At 27.3% G+C, this 16,323-nt stretch overlaps 1 protein-coding gene across 1 annotated transcript in view; it reads left to right on the forward strand.

Moving 5' to 3' along the window:
- The window catches only part of LOC111617683 (THO complex subunit 2-like), a 39,353-nt gene that overhangs the window by 8,994 nt on the left and 14,036 nt on the right, over positions 1-16,323 (forward strand). The window contains exons 2-11 of the mRNA XM_023358967.1: positions 795-959; positions 2,130-2,192; positions 4,372-4,466; positions 8,273-8,399; positions 9,660-9,801; positions 9,877-10,034; positions 10,474-10,602; positions 11,345-11,476; positions 11,557-11,625; positions 13,614-13,729. Of these exons, the coding sequence (XP_023214735.1) occupies positions 795-959; positions 2,130-2,192; positions 4,372-4,466; positions 8,273-8,399; positions 9,660-9,801; positions 9,877-10,034; positions 10,474-10,602; positions 11,345-11,476; positions 11,557-11,625; positions 13,614-13,729 (1,196 nt within the window). The remainder of the gene's footprint in view (positions 1-794; positions 960-2,129; positions 2,193-4,371; positions 4,467-8,272; positions 8,400-9,659; positions 9,802-9,876; positions 10,035-10,473; positions 10,603-11,344; positions 11,477-11,556; positions 11,626-13,613; positions 13,730-16,323) is intronic.

The following is a 16,323-nucleotide window of genomic DNA, read 5'->3' on the forward strand; positions in this document are numbered from 1 at the left end:
TGCAAAAAACATTTTAAAAACTTCAGGGTTGTGGCATAATTATAAAATAATGAAATTTTTAATTAATACATTGGCCACTGTTGCATTCCTGAGGTGTATGAAAGGATATAATGAAGATGTTTGTAGTTCTTTCTGTTTTTATAAGTTAATAAAATAACAACATTGACAGACAGCACATTTCTTTGTACCTGCCATATGTTTTCTCTTAGAGCATGGTGTTATCAACTCATAACAAATAGTTAAAAGATTTTGTCTTGAAAAGTATATGAATTTAATATTCCTCTTAAAATAACAAATATTTATTTTTGTGTTTTAATGGACCATATTACCTGCAATTGACCAAAAATGATACAGTGATCGATTGGTCAGTCACAATCAACTTGTTGGCCTGGCCTACTCTAGAGTATATATAATGATGACAAATTTTAATTTTTTAGAAATTTTTGTCAAATTTTATATGTATTTTTATATAAATTCTTAGTTACATAAATAAACAACATACAATTTACTTCAGGAATAATTATTATTATATAATTATAATAACCAAACAATTTTATACTGTTACATTGAGATGGCCATACAATTTATTGAAAACAATTCATTTTAAAATATTTCTGGCTTTTGAACTTAGCAATTATTTTGTTAATAAATCAATATGGTGCTAAGTTTATCAGTTTTTAAGATAAATTTTTAGTTGCTAATAAGATAAACGAGTGTCTTTTTTTTATTAAAGTGACAAACAGATATTTAAGAATCAGAATATGTCTCTAATTATTATTATTTTTTGTTTTCAGTGTCAAGATACATTAGTGCAGTTTGGTTCTTTTTTGTCAAATAGTCTCAGTATGGAGGATTACGTAAATAGACTTCCTTCAGTTGATCGACTTTTGTCGGAATATTTTATTCAAGCCGATGTGGCATTTTTTCTAGCAAGACCAATGTTTAATTATATCATAAATGTAAGAATTTGTCTTTTTGTAAAAATTTAAATTTTGTGTCTTAATAATTAAAAAAGACTAAAAATATTAACATTATTCTAAAAATAATTTTACATTTGTTTTACTTTCCTCAAACTTTTTGAATAGACTAATTAATTATGGTGTATATTAATTATATATTTACGTAAATTTATACGGTGGTAGGAAATTTTTAATACAGATTTGTACAAAAATTGAAATTCAATTTTCTTTATTAAATATAAAAGACAAGAAAGTTTTAGCATAACATTTCTCTTTGTGTAATGTAAATGTATTATATTTTATTAAGGTATTTGAATGAATCAATAACAAGAAATTAATTTTTCTTTTTTTTAAAATCATCTAATGTTATAGAATAAAATATTATCTTATGACAGAACTTTCAGTGATTGAAAATAGAAAATAAAATTATAAACATATCTATTCAGCATGCAAATATCAGATAATACCACCAGATTCAGTTGACAAGATACTACAAATTACTCATTATCAAATCATGAGTAAAATTTATGGAAAAAAAAAATGATTAAGGCAGTCATGGAAGTTAAGATGTCAATCTACTATTTATTCAGTCCTGAGTCTGAGGGACTCGGGATTGAATCCAAGCATAAAATGAAAAAAGTAAAATAAAAATAAAAAAACAGGAATGTTTAGATGATGGTCTATGCTGACTATGTCAAGCCCATCTCTCACCATTTGGTCATATGTATATATATCGTATATAATATTTATAATGTTAATCGAATGGAATATTGTCAGATTCCATGATTGTTTTGAATATTCCAAATTAGATTGTCTTCAATACAAATATATAATTATGTACAGTCTTATATTATGCAGTCTGTCTTAGATCTATAAAATATATTCTTGAATTTGAAAATAATCTAACATCATTTAAATTTTTAATGTATCATTTATTTATTTTAATGCTTAAATATCTTTATTTTAGAATAAAAGTTGATTAAATTCTTAATTAAAAATGTTATAAATGTTAATTGTGATTCTCTAAATATTAAATTATAATTAAAAATTGAAAACATTGATTAAAATATGAGAAGTTACGTTATTAATTCATTTAAAAAAAATTAACATGGAAGATTCTAAGTGAATTTGTGATTTTGAATTAATTATTATTATTATTTTTTAACTCAGTCTAAATATGAAGAAATGAAAAAGCAAGATAAGGCATTAAAAAATATAACATCAGTGGAAAAAGTAAGTGGAAAAATTTATTAAATTAATTTTTTAATTGAAAAATTGAAATTTTAGACTTAAAATTATATGTATATATGTACTAAGAGAAAGTTATTCAATTGAAAATGTAATTACTGTATTTACTTGATGTAAGATGCACTTTTTACATTCTTTAGTTTCTCTGAAAAAAGCTTTTTCCTTAGATTCATTGTAATAAATGTAATACATAATAATTAATGATCTCTAGTGTCACGTTCCTTATTTGTGTCACTAATTTCTTGTTTAATTTTAATGATTTTATTAAGCCAATATTTATAATAGAAAATGTTCAACCCTTTGATAAGTAGGTTTACTGATGGATCCCTCTCTTCCCAGAGTGAGAGTTTTTAAACTAGGGACAGTTCGTTTTTTGTCTGAATATGAGCTATGAATTGAGTCAAAGCATTAGCACTTCAATAGTAATGTTTCGGGAGCCATCTGTAATGATTACTTGTTGCTGGCATAATAAAAAATAAAAAAAATTGAATGTGTTTGTACAGTTAGGTCAATGTGACAATATTCAAGGTAACAACCTTGAATATTGTCACATTGACCTAACTGTATCTTAAAAATGAAATTATGAACCTTGATTTTATTACATTTTTATTCTTGTGTAATGTAAAATGACAAAGTTTAATCAAAATTGATGTCATGTTTGTCTTTATGGTAGTAAATTCTATGTTAAATTTATGAAACTTACAGAAATTCTGTAAAAAAATGTTTAGACCCTATCAGTAGATCTCTGTAGCTAGCCAAAACATTTCACATTTGCTGATAAATATATGAGCATACTATTAATACAATGAGACAAATTTAAAAATGTGTGTATACATGCTTATTCTGTACAGCTGACCACATGTAGCATGTACATTTATAGGAGTATGAATCAAAGGGTTAACAGGTCAACATAGTCTAGTCTTGTTAGTCTACTACAGTAATATCATAAGTATTTGGATGAAAATTCCAAAAAAAGTTGCATATCACTCTTTCAAGAAATTTTGTATTTTTGATGCTTTAAACAACATTGATTATGACAACATGTGGGAAGATATGAACATTGAATGCAGTCCTGATTAGTGTAGTTTTAGCTTTGAAGGTATTTGATTTTAGTTTATGAAAACTAAGGAATATGACTGAAGCAATGCTAGTGTTGATTTGGAAGAGCCTAACATGGCAAGTGAAGGTGTTTCTGACTTTAATTTTATGGAAAACAGTGAGTTATAACTTACTTAGAGTTGTATGTTACTTCAAAAGAAAAAAAAACTGTAGGTGAGAATGTAGGAATTAAAGCACATCTTAGATTTGAGTAAATACAGTATAAAAGCCCTTGATATATTTTTAAGTATAAAATAATAATTAGCTTGTTTTTCCTAATGAACTTTTAATATGATTTTACAAAATAAATAAATATTCAGAACAAAGTTGAATATCATTTACTGTTAATTGAAATGAAAGTAGCACAAATCTTGCACATACCTACATTTCTGTTACATAAATTGCAATGTTTTTAATGAATTTCTTCAGTAAGTTACTTGTTTACAGTTTAATTGTATATACATATTAGCAGAAATCAGAATAACAAAAAATGCAAATTGCTAAGCTTCATTTTAGCAATGCTTTTGATGGAATTTTAATTCTTATAGTCTTAAATTAATTTATATGGTTGTAATATTCTTAAAAAATTACTGGATGCCATGTAGATGATCGTGAGTACCATTTCACTTGTTGCAGTTTCTTTTTGCATACTCTAAAGCATATTTTATGTTTGAAATTTCAATAAAATTAATGTACTTTTAATTTAAAGATTTATGTATAATTGCTTCTTGATTTATGGGCTTTTTTTTCCATTTAATTTTTTTTGATTTTACTGTTGTTTGAAACCTCCATTTTTAATGTAACATTATGATTAAGCAAGAATAGGAGAATAAATATGTATTTATTCATTTTTATTTTTAAAATGTAGTTTTAATTTATTTGTTGCTAAAATTAATGTGATGTTTTAATATGTAAAATATTTAATTAAGTCATTAGTATTTTTTGATTTTGAATTATTTATTATGTTATTAATTAGTATATAATATATTATTTTATAAAATTTAATTAGGAATCAGAAAATTTATTTATAAAATTAAAGTATGAGTATTTAAGTTATTTGTCACAGTTTCAGAAATATATAGAAGCAGTAGAAAAAGTAATGGGTCCTGTTGTAGAATCTGTGCGTCCTCTTCAGTTACCAAAAACATGGGATGATCTAAGGTATGTGCAAATAACATGAGAGTGAATTTAGTTGATTTACTGTAGTTTTACATTGTTTGTACTTAAGTTTTTAAGTTTTATTCATTTATTTATTTTTTGTATATTATTCAAATGTTTACATTCTTAACACTTCACCTACAAAGCTATCCAAATTAAATCCGTGCTTTATCTACCACAATTAATTTAAACCACAATTAAAAAAAAACTGTATAAAAATTTAAAAATAATCGAAAAAATGCTTTTTTTGATAGAAAAACATTCCCTGCAGCTATATTTATCATTTTACAAGACTGAAATTTCACACTTGCAGTCTACATTGTTTACAACTGAATGACCTTGAGAACAGCTGATGGCAGCTTTCCCAGGTTGTTTATATGTATGCCTCAGGGGAAGACGGGTTTAAAGCAGGAGGGGATCTAGTTTACCGCATATGTTCAAATATAACACAAAATTTCCGATTTTTATTCTATTACAATACAGGGGGGCAAAAAAAGGTATAGGGAAAAATTCTACTGAATAAAAAACAAAAAAACCTGCTTATGTCAGAAATCATCCAATAGCATTTAAAAAAGTTTTACCGATGTCAAATCGGTCAAATAGAAGTTTAGAACAATTTAATTAATCTGATAAAAAAAAACTCCCATAAAAAAACAATAGTGCAATTAATTATCTAATTAAAAAGTCGTCATAAAAATTTTCACAGCAAAATTAATTTATGAAATTTGCATAGGTGATAGATAACGATGTATATATGCTGATCCATACATTTTTGGAAAAGTTATAAGTCAAGATCTTTTTTGAGGTTCCTTAAGGCCTATGCTCGAATTAACTTGGGCGAAGAATTACACAAGCACTGGCCTTGCCCGAGTTAACTTGGGCTAAGGACTTAAGGGGTTTTAAGTTGTTATAAAAGTGACTGACAAATATTGCTAATTTTAGCTTTATATTAATGATAATTTTGTTTAAATCAAATTCTTTTCCCAAATAAACTATAAATAAATGTTAGTACAAATCCCAAATCACTAATTATCACAGATTATCCACTAAGTAATTTTTAAATAAATATAATAAATTTAAAAATATTAAGTATAGATTCAAAAATGCCAAGAATAAGTTAAAAATTATAGTTTTGTACAGTAGACCCCCCTATAACGCTTAGATACGTTCCACGCTAACCGAAAATTACGTTGTAGGAATGAGCCAATCGCAGCCCGATAGGTGGGAACTTTACGGACTAAGGCTGTTCGAAAGGTTTTCTTCTATAAAATTAACCGATTCTAGACTAATTCCACTCAACATTTCCAAAATACGTATAATTTTTTGGGAATAATCTGTATAAACTATGCTATAAACAAAAAATTGTAGGATTACTTACACCGTTCGACTACGCCGTTGCTTAAAGCTGGTTTTCATCGCGGAACAGCACGCGAAACGACGGCCGCAATTTCTGATAACGAATTTTTGGCGGAAAAATAACTTGACCTTTGGAGACATCATTAATATAAATAATTTTTATGGACGTTGAATAAGAAGTGTTTCTTTCACAAGAAATGTATAAAATTAGTGCTGTATTAGACTTACGGTACCTAATTTACATACTGTGCAGACGATAATAAACTCAACTTACTAGCCTAAAATCTCCGTAGCGTGTTGCCAGGCGGCAGAAAGCATATATATAATTATAATAAAGTTACAATAAATTAAGTTAATATATAATTATATATACAGTACCTAATTTATATATAATTAATATATAATTATATGTACAGTACCTAATTTATATATAATTTATATATAATACTAAACAGACGATAGCAAACTCAATTTAGCCGCTCCGTAGCGTGGCGCAGGGTCGGAGGAAAGTAGTTCGGCTGCTCATTCACTATTGGTCCAGACTCTATCAATCTTGTCGCGAAACGACGTTATAGGAGGTACGTTATACGAAAGTTGCTACAATTTTTTCGCTACGTTATAGGAATTGTCGTTATAGGAACGTACGTTATAGGGGGGTCGACTGTATATAAAAAGAATACATTTATACCACTGAGATTCGAAACACAACCCTTGCGATTATGAAACTGGCACAGACCCACCAAGCCACCAGTCACTCTATTAATAACAGATATTTTAAAGATTTTAAGTGATTTGAAATTTTCAACTTCAGCTTTCTCCTTTAATTTTGAGTATTGTGCCTTACTGCTTGGTACAAGTCACTCGTTGAGGCTGCATTATAACCTCAGTTTGATCAAAATAGGTGACCCCCAACATCACGCCCTCCCCTTGTAAGCTATATACTAAGCCTGTTGTTTACCTGTTTTATATCCCAGCTAATTCACCCGATCTTATTGGTTACATGTTTTTTTTGTGCTCTGATAAAAGGAGCATACTGTTACTGTACAAACGTGGAAAGATGAAGAGCTTAAAAGGATTTTTCATAGCAAACACACTTTGTTCAGGAGGGCCACCATCCTTATACAAGCATAATGTGGTAAGAATGGTGCACAAAACCAGTTGGTCTTGCCAATTTTGTTAAATTTATGTATTCATCAAGTATAACTCCAAAACATAAAGAACAGACAAAATCTTGTGGATACAGAGTAGTAGATAAGCGGAAAACTATGCTATTATAAATGGTTAAGGACTGATACGGACAATATCTCAAAAGAGTATAGAATAGGAGTTTATGTCAAACTGGCAAAAAAAAAAAAAAAAAAAAAAAAAACAATAGCTTAGGAATAAAACATCTTATATAGGATACACTAATCGAAACCTGGTACAGTTGTTGTATGAACATCAGTATGGATGTCTGGAACTGTTAAAACAACACAACATTAGCTTGTTACACTAGCCTGGAAAATATGAGGATATAGTAGAACAAGGCTAGACTAATTTGAATTATCAGATTATCCACTATTTTGAATTATCAGATTATTGAGATTTATAGGCAGAAGATTAAAAACTTATGCCTAAATGCAAAAGATATAAAGACACTTTTCATAGTATGGAAGTTTATTATATACAACTCCATTAAGAGAATGCAGTCTTGATAAATTGATTGGGTCTTGTATATACATTGTACAGTTATTAATTAATTATTTGTAGGGTTATATCCAAAGTTACATTAGTTTTAAGTATGATATGATGTTATCTGTTGAGAGTTGCATCAATGAATTGTGCATCTTTCAATTTAATTTTAATTTTTATGTTGTAATGTTTTTTGAATTCAAATGTGATTCCTGCTGATGATCTATGAATAAGATGAAAATGTTAGAATTCTTTGTGCCTCTAAGTCCTTAATATTTCAATTTTTTTTTATATTGTCCATGTAGCCCTTGTTTATAAATAGGACTTATTATAATGGTTTCACCTGATGAAAATACTTCAGGTGAAAATAAAGATACTTTTGTTTTATTTTTGACTAAAACTTCTTCCTTTTGCTAATTCAAAACTACACCAGTAAGTCCTGTTTATAAACAAGATGTATGTGGACAATATAAAAACAAAAATATTAGAATTTTTGTATTATTTTCCTGATACTGTGGTGGAATTTTATAACTTTTTGCAATATTAAAATTTTGCCACAATTTTGTATCAGGTTCACCAACTAGTCTTCATCGTACATCGTTTATACAGTAATGCAGGGTTCTCACAAAAGATTTGTGGGAAAGGCCCTTGCTTTATGCTGCAGGTATTATGTGTAGTCTGCTAGTCCAAATGCACTGTTTTACTAAAACTGAAAGTTTAGTAAATATATTATGTATATGCTGTTGATCATAAGATTAAAATAAATTTTGTGTCTATTTCAGTGCACAGTTTTATGTCACTTTTTGGTCTCTTTCGATGTACGATCTGCATGTCCCAAGTACAAGTTATGAACGTGAAATAAATAAATTAAAAATTCAGATTGCGCAAGTGGAGGATAATAAAGACATGGTAATTTATTTTTATATATAATAACGCTAATAAATTTTTAAGATATTTTCTTTAGCATGTTTTGTGTAAAATATTTTAAATAGTTCCTTCATCATTAAATATAATATCAATGACAAACTGGATTTTTTTCAATAATATTTTATTATTATTACTTATTTTGGATAAACTCGGGAACTTATTTGTTTGAATAGTATTTTCAGATATATTTTGATGAGATTAAGTTGAATGTAACTCACTTTTCCAACCCAAAATTCATTATTTTGTTTATTTTGCACTTTATTGGATATTTTAGAATGTTTATTTTAATTTTGAAGTATTTTCAAACCTTTCAACTCATCATTAAGAGTAAAAAAAAATTTCTTAAATTATGCAAATACCAGATAGATCATTATTGACTTTCAGTTTCAAATAGGATTTTATTAAGTGTCATCATCTCAAACAATTCAATGTCACACTACCTACAATATAAACTGTTACGGCAAGTTTTAATGAAATGAAATGAATCTTTGTCTTCCTGCATTGAGCAAACAGTATTGTTATTTAATATGCTAAAACACTTTTACAACTATCAAAGTCATATTTTTAGTCCTTAAAAGTTTCTTCTCTAAATTTTTGTGTGGATAAATAGTTTGGAATTAAAATATTAAGAGCTGAGATTCGATGCAAAAGAAACTAAGATCTTCAATAAAGTAGGGAACAATAGTCAACAAAATTATTGTTTCTAGTTAAAATTTTCTACTGTAGGGTCTTGTTTTATGCGGGATTGAAATATGTGAACTTGTTTCTGTGAATGGCAAATGGTTAGGTTAAATCATGGGTGCTCATGGATAATTCTGACTGTTAATGGATATGCTGACTATTTTTATTATTAAATTTAGTATATATACTAAAAGCATGTGTAAAATGTTTTAAACACATTTTAAGGTTTTTTTTTTTTTTGGTCTATTAATTATAAATGGTTGCATAAATATCTAAACAATTGTCTCTTTATGGTGAAACACAAATTTATTTGGAATCTCATTATATGTAGTATAGTACATGCCAATATGCAACTTCATGTAAAAGCAAGACCTTATTCATATTAAAATTTGATAAAATAATAAAGATAATTTTGTCATTAAATATGTCATTTCATTTTAATGCAACACAATGAAAATGATTTAATTGTAAAATTTAATGAATGTTGGAATGAGTAGAAATTTTTAGTAGATATTTATTATTAAAATATATAATTTTATTTTGCTCCTTATCTCAATCTAGGTTCAGAGTAAGAAAAAGAAAGAAAAGGAAAGGTGTCATGCACTTATCGAAAAACTTGTAGACGAAGAGAAACGCCAACAGGAACATTGTAACCGTGTATTAGCTCGATTAAAAAGTGAGAAAGATGCCTGGTTTCAATCACGTATGTATCTAAAATTTTATTACAATCAAGAAATGGCATATTTATTAACTTAATATTCCAAATTAATCATTTTAGGTTCTGCAAAGAATGAAACTATCACCCAGTTTCTACAGCTGTGTGTGTTTCCTCGGTGTATATTTACTTCTATTGATGCATTGTATTGTGCAAAATTTGTCCACCTTATTCATACCTTAAAAACACCAAATTTTTCTACATTAATATGCTATGATAGGGTAAGTGAAATTTAGTTAACATTTTTGATCTTGTTATCTAGAAATAAATAACTTCATTATTTTTAATTAAGATTTCAAAAATTACTTTTTGAAATCTTATTATACAACACATAACAATACCATATATAGTAATCAAAATAACATTTTCCTTATGTCTTCCAGCAATAGTTTACTAGAAACAAATCTTTTTGACCTAGTTTGTGGGCCTAATTCAGGTTTTAGAAAGCTAGATGCAGGCCTATAAACTAGGACGAAAACATTTGATTCTAATAAAGTATTGCTGGAAGATATAAGGAAGTATTATTGTGAACATAGAACTATTACTCTATTTTAAATATTAGTAGATTATTAATTTTATAAGTCCAGTTATGATAGTGGATTGATTTTAATGTTAAAAAGAGCAATTTTAATTAAGTGTGTAATTTCACTGTTGTTACAGATATTTTGTGACATTACTTATACTGTTACGGCATGCACGGAGAATGAAGCGAGCCGTTATGGACGCTTTCTGTATGCTATGTTAGAAACTGTTATGAGATGGCACAGTGATAAATCAATTTTCGAGAAAGTAAGTTTAAAATTTTAAGTTTATACTTAAATTATAAGAATTATCATCATCACACACAGATTACCGATACCAGGCCTGGCCAACTTATAGCAGGGAGGATTGACTTTCATGAGTGAGAAGCATTGATGATCTACTCCACACTTTTGTTTTAAAAAAGCTTAATAGTCCACTCTAATGACATTATTCTACAAAACATAATTGTATGTATGTATGTTTATATTGTATGATAAATAACATTCCAGGTTATCTCCTTTTGGTAAACATGTTAAAGTATAAATTAAATGACACCATTTATTTTTCACCATAACAAAATATCATATTTCTTTGTCCCAAAAAGTACAAGTTTTGCTTCTCTTCAGTGCACTCGTTTTGCACTGAACTGAATTGTATGTGATAAAACAGTTTCTAAATTAATGACATAATCTGGCTTGTAATGACTGTCGACACAAAGAACACTTTTTCTTATCCATCTCAAATAGCCCAAATTTACTAACCCATAGAGAATAGTTAAAAGATTTTTCTGTGAAAGATAAGGATTTAATATTTCTGTTAAAATCACAAATCTTTTTTCTGTTTTAGCGAGCCATATTATGTGCAATCAACCAGAAATGATGCAGCGATTGACTGGTTGATCATAACCAAATTGTTGGCCATGCCTGATCTAGACTATATTTAATAATAATAATATATATATATATATATATATATATATATGTTATTGATTTATGTTTTTATTTATCAGGAGTGTGCAAATTTTCCTGGTTTTATGACAAAATTTAGAGGTGCTACTCAGTCGTCAGATAGTGCTACTGATCATGTTGATTATGAAAACTACAGACATGTCTGTCATAAATGGCATTTTAAGATAACTAAGGTATGAAATATCACAGGTATTTTTCTCTTCTTCTTAATTTTAATTTGAATATACTTTAAAAAATTACATTTGTATTTTAGGCTCTTGTTATATGTTTGGAAAGTGGTGATTATGTACAGATTCGTAACAGTCTTATTGTCCTAATTAAGGTTAGTAAATTTCTGTAACAAGAAATTTAGTATTTATGATTGTGCTAATATTCCTGATTTTATTGATTGAATTTAAAAGAATTTATTATTATTTTAATTTCTTTGATAAATTAACTATTAATCTTCAATTACTTTCAGCTTCCTACGGTTATTGGTTATGTCATAGTTATGCTTATTACATTTAATTTACAGTTGATTGATTTAAGTTTTATATATATACACAGTGGAATCCTGATTATTTAAAGCAATATGGATCAAGGTATCCTGGATAATCAAAAACTTGGATAAAATGGAATTTGGTATGACTTGATATTCTTGTGATGTTTACAGTTTTAATTGTAAACATTATAAAACTACCTAATGAAACTCCTGCCTAACTTTGTAGCAGAATTTGAACTTCATACAATTAATGTGTTTATTTTGACACAACTTTCAAATTATCTTTAAAATGGATCACTCTGTGTAATGATAAATGTTTTGTAACAATGTGGTCAAAACCTTTTTTTTATTTTTGTTTATAAATAATTAATTGATATGTGAAGAATCAATTAATGCTTTTATAGGGATTGCTTGTTAGTAAATTTGTTATTGAGCTTGATTAACATTTTCAAAATGTTAAATAAATGACGTAGACATATATAATTGTTGACATTGAAAAAAAAAATATGCCTGCCAACTATAAAATAGTGAAAAAAATTTGTCATTGTCACACGGTCTCATTCACTGACCAGTCGACCATCTGCAAGTCCTCAGACTTATTCTCATTGTAAAAAACTAAAGTATATAGTAGAGAGGTGAAAAAAAGTTAGGAATAAGAATTGGAAAATATGTATGAAAATTTTAAATTAGTAAATAATTTAATTCAGGTATTTTCTTATTTTTATTCTCAATCTTTCCTCACTTTTCTATTGAATAGTTTAATCTTACTCTTATTGTGAAAACAATAAAGCTATTTCAGGTGCTATTTCATCCAGCAGAAGAAACTAAGTGACAAAAGGAAAATTATCTTATTGTTTTGAAGATAACAAGTAAAAATTATTAGTTGTTGTTTAGTTATCAAAAACAAAATATGCTTTTGACAAAATTAAAACATCCATTCGTGTAGACCAAGGGTCAACAATCTTTTTGTTGCTAAGGGTGCAATAAAAATTTTAAAAACTGTCAAGGTCACATAAAATTTCTGTAATTAGTAGATTAGTTACTTATTTAGTTACACGGATTAAAAACTTTTACTACTACACTTTTTAAGTTAATTATTATTGGGTTGTTCGGAAAGTAATTTTGATTTTTTTTTACCACTAGATGGATTAGTTGTATTTTCCCCACCATTTTCATTCTAAACTATATTATCATTATATATTTTGACAGCTGGCATTTTAAGGCTTATTTGTAAAAAATTTTGTTTGATTTACAAATTGTTTTTAACTGTAAGACATTTACTTGAAATGACAATGCCAAAAATCACTTGGATCAGTTTTTTGTAAGCAACGATCAAAACTTGTATGAATGTGAAATAATGCTACTACCAGAAATGATGACAATAGATATTTGACCAAAATGGCCGATATATAATTCAATAAAATATTTATTTATTATAAAAATATTGTGTTTTTTTCCACGGAAAAAAACAAACTTACTTTCTGAACAACCCAATAAAATTAAGATCTTCAACAGCTTGTATCACAATATATTTTGCTTATTGTAATCATAGATAATGTTTTCAAAACTAACAGGTTCTAAAGCATACAAATTATAATTGTTTTATCACATCCTTTTAATGTTAGAGTAATCAAAATGAGAATTTTTGTCTAATTGTAGTCTTATTTCTTTTATTTTGTTAGTTTAGACTGACCTCAAAATGATTAGTATAAACAATGTCTACTGTACTTAAAAGATTAAGTTAAGAAATTGTATAAATTGTGTTTACTTCATTAACATTATGGTATTTTATTTGGTAAAGTTTGTTTGTTATTATATGACTTTTTCAGATTTTACCATATTTTCCCGTCATCACAAACCTCGGCCAAGCATTAGAACGTCGAATTGATAAAATTCGTTTGGAGCAGAAAGAAAAGAGACCCGATCTCTATGCTATAGCAACAGGGTAAGATTTAATTTATTAAAAGTTTCTTTATACATTAATTATATATTTTTAAAGTAATAGAAAACAAATTTTTACTGGGTCAAAAAACAGAATTAAGAAGGACTTCGCACTTAGCTTATTGAAAATTTTAACCTCTTAATAAGATGGTGTTGACTGTACTTAAATTGAATTCCATTATGTAATCATTCTGAAAATGCTAGATGATTAAAGTAAAAGTACTCTTTGAAATATATTTTATACTCAGTTTAAGAATTATCAATACTGTCTTGTTGGATCAACAGTAATGACAATATATTGGAAACACTGTTTTTATAGAATTTTGAAATAACATGTTGTATTTTTCAAATATTACAATAGTAACTTGAAAATGATTTAAAAAGAAAAAAAAAAAAAAAAAAATACATTCATTCAGCAAAGTCAGGCTATTTTTTGAAGGATTCAAATATATTAGTACAGAGGTGGACAACCTTTTAAATAATGTGCCAAATAAAATTGAAGGTATAGGGCCAAATTTTCTTTTATGATTTATAACTGGCCTTGTCAACAAGTTAATAGTGATCAAACAGCTGACTGAAAAAGACACTGAAATCAGTTGAAAAGAAAAAGCATATGAATATATTACTATATAGGTTTATACTCTATACTACATTGGACAATACAGAGAGGAATAGGTGTATAATAAAAAAGTTATGATAACCTGATTATATGATTATACATTATTCTGCAGGCTGTAGGTTTACCACCTTTGTATTAATGCAAATGAATAATAGTAATAAACAAGTGTTCAATAGACAAAAGCTGCTCGATTAAGATTACCAAAAATTGTTTAATGTAAGGTCTAGCAATAAAACGAGCATTTATAAATACAGTGATACCTCGTACTTTGAATTTGTTTTCAGGAAGCCATTTGAACTCTAAATTGTTTGAAGTCCTAATCAGTTTTCCCCATTAAAAGTAATGAAAAGTAAATTAGTATGTTCTCAGACTGTAAACAATACCCATTTCGATCAACTTAAACAGAAAATAAATACATAATTTAAGGTAAAGAAAATAACACAATTAAATGTCCTCAGCAATGAAAACAACAAATAAAATACGTAAAAACTGTATAACAAAATGAAAATCGTATTTACTTTGCTTTAGTGAGGAATAGTGATGTCCCAGTTTTTAAGGTCACTATACAGCTTTTACTTGGCTTTCTCACAAATAATGCTCTTGGAGATGATATCACCAGCTAATTGCTTCTTATTCATCCATACTAGGAGGAGTTTTTCCATCTCAGTAATATGTGATTTGGAGGTCAATGTTGTCACACCTTTAGTTCACATTTGCTGCTTTTATTGCTTTTTGTTCTTAATAATGGTGTACACTATTGACTTCAGCATCTTAAACTTGGCCTGCAGATCCTCCACACATATACCACTTTCATGCTTTGCAATAAGTTTCTTTTTCACTTCAATTGTTGATACTACAAACCTTCCTTTTAGATTTTGTTGCCGTCGTTTGTCAAAAAAGTATATGGAAAAATAAAAATCAAGTTTAAGTCATTTTATTTGACTTTACGTCTGTTCACCACAAATATTGAAGTCGTAATATCACTAGAAAACTGTTTAAAGCACATAAAATCATATTAAAATACTGTATATACATTTACAAGTATGTACTGTATTTACAGTACCTGCATTCGTAAATTTAGATTACTTTTTTCTGCACTATATTAAAAACTAAAATTTATTTGTTTGTAAGCTTAAAATAGATCCTTATTAACCATATATTATTAAAAATGCATTAATAAATAAAATACAGAACTGGGAATGGTAATTTATGGTTTAGCCTAGTGACAAGTAGATACGGAGACAAGTAAATTTGACTTACGTCACCTCTCCTGGAACCAATTACCGATGTAAGGCGAGGTATACCTGTATATTATATATATGTATGTGCAATAAAAATGTTTTTGTATTTAGTTTACATTCTTCTCTATAGAAGAGCTCAAAACTATATCAGTCCTGAGTATCTTCAAGTCTTTTGGCTCATCATTGGAGTTGTACATTAACAAAAGAAATATTTGAAATTAGCAGTTAGAAGAACAAAACTTTCAAATTTAAATTTTAAAAATTTTAAACAAATGCTAAATCAAAACCTTTCTTTTGTTGTTGTAAAGTTTTGATGATGATCTGGAAGGCTTAAAAATATTCAGAACTTTGTCTAATGTTTATATTACTATTTTGAACTCTCCAATAAAGTAAGTAAAACTAAATTTTGAAAACTGGAATATTGATCTTTTTTATTTGTTTCAGTATTGTTAAAATATCAAGAATTAGTAAAATTAAGATTATCATTAAAGATTATCAATAGGAATTACTTTGCATGTTCAAGTTAATATCTGCAAAAAACATGAAAGAAAATGAATAAATGTGCAATTTGCTTATCTTTGCTGAAATGAATTTGATGTCAAGATTATTTTCTGCAGAATGTCATTAGTAATAATTCTTGTTACTCTCTTTAATTATAGATGCCAAAGTTTCAATTTAAATATTGCATTTCATTTTTTTTTTATAATTGCAGATTGAATAAAATGTGTTTGCTTTCTG

The sequence above is a fragment of the Centruroides sculpturatus genome, unplaced genomic scaffold, assembly GCF_000671375.1.
Source record: "Centruroides sculpturatus isolate CEXI.00-Female unplaced genomic scaffold, Cexi_2.0 scaffold1143, whole genome shotgun sequence".
NCBI lineage: Eukaryota > Metazoa > Arthropoda > Arachnida > Scorpiones > Buthidae > Centruroides > Centruroides sculpturatus.